General features: G+C 72.1%; 1 protein-coding gene across 6 annotated transcripts in view; it reads right to left on the minus strand.

Moving 5' to 3' along the window:
* The window catches only part of Dock3 (dedicator of cytokinesis 3), a 299,780-nt gene extending 298,945 nt beyond the window's left edge, over positions 1-835 (minus strand). For 4 of the 6 annotated variants that reach the window (XM_031343658.1, XM_031343657.1, XM_031343659.1 and 1 more), the window contains exon 1: positions 397-546. In XM_031343658.1, the coding sequence (XP_031199518.1) occupies positions 397-433 (37 nt within the window). In that variant the 5' untranslated portion in view covers positions 434-546. Of the gene's footprint in view, positions 1-392 lie in introns of all 6 variants that reach the window. The other 2 variants (XM_031343655.1, XM_031343661.1) reach the window with 2 other exon arrangements.
* Positions 836-1,183: the final 348 nt, after the last annotated feature.

Raw genomic sequence — 1,183 nt, forward strand, 5'->3', positions numbered from 1 at the left:
TCGGAAAACAAACAACCATCGGGCTCATCAACTTTGGTGCAGAAATCCATTAAAACCGAGGTTTCTGACTGCTGGGAAAAAGCAGATTCTCAAGACGCATCTTCCTGGGTAAACCGTCCAGCGCCTCACATCGCAAACCTCCCGCAAATGCCCCGGCCTTGCGGGCCCCTCCCGCCCGCCGCACCTGCTGAGGCCGCACCGCCAGCGCCCCCTGCCGCCCTCCCGCACCCAGAGCCCCGGGCCCATCCCCGGAGCTAGTACCGCACCCGCCCCGCGCCGAGGCCGCACAGTCAGCGGGCAGGGGCGGAGGAGCCGCGGCAGCAACCGAGGCGGGGCCCGGGACTCGGGCACGTGCCCCCGAACCCCCCGCCGCGGCCAGGCCCCAGCCTCACCTACCTACGCCGTATTTCTCCTCCTCCGTGGGGGTCCACATGGCCCGGCCGGGCGCAGCCCCGCGGGCGCGGCGGCTGGGGGACGGCGCGCAGGGGACGGCCGCAGGGGCAGCCGTGGGCCCGGCGGTGGCGCACCGCGAGGCAAGGCGGGGGCGGTCAGGCGGCGCGGGGCAGTAGGCGGCGCATCCCTCCCAGGCCGTCCGGGATGCCACCGCCACCGCCGGATGCCACGTCCTGACCGACCGCGCGGCTCCACGGGCGGCCGAAGAGCCCCTGGCGACGCGGGCGACGGCTCACCACCTGTCCGTCGCCACCGTCCCCGCGCCGCCGTTCGGTCCCCTCACCGCTCCGTCGCTGGCTTCCCGGCGCCGCCGCGGCTCGGATCGCCTCAGCGGGCTCGCGGGACGCCCGCGCATGCGCCGCTCCCTGGCGCGCGGGGGCTCGCAATGCCCGGGCTCGCGCCGCCCGCCCGAGCCCGCGCGCGAATCCACGAGACGCCGCTGCGGGCCGGCGGAGGGAAATCTGCGAGAGGCGATTGGAGGCCAGGTCCCTCCGCCCACCCAGAGCCTTTGGCTGCAGCTACCGCAGAACGGGGTCGCGGTCCTGCGTGAGGAAGGCCACAGTGGCTCCTGCCAGGCGTACCGAGATGGCCGCTCCCCCCTCTGATCAGAGAGAGGAGAGCCAGTTGAAAATGGGGGCATCGTCATTAAACTCATCTCGTTGTCACAGTGCTGTCACAGCCACATCCTTTGAAAGATCCTCTTCTGCCATCCCAGGAGTCCGGGGGGGGG

Source organism: Mastomys coucha, unplaced genomic scaffold (genome assembly GCF_008632895.1).
Source record: "Mastomys coucha isolate ucsf_1 unplaced genomic scaffold, UCSF_Mcou_1 pScaffold23, whole genome shotgun sequence".
Taxonomy (NCBI): Eukaryota; Metazoa; Chordata; class Mammalia; order Rodentia; family Muridae; genus Mastomys; species Mastomys coucha.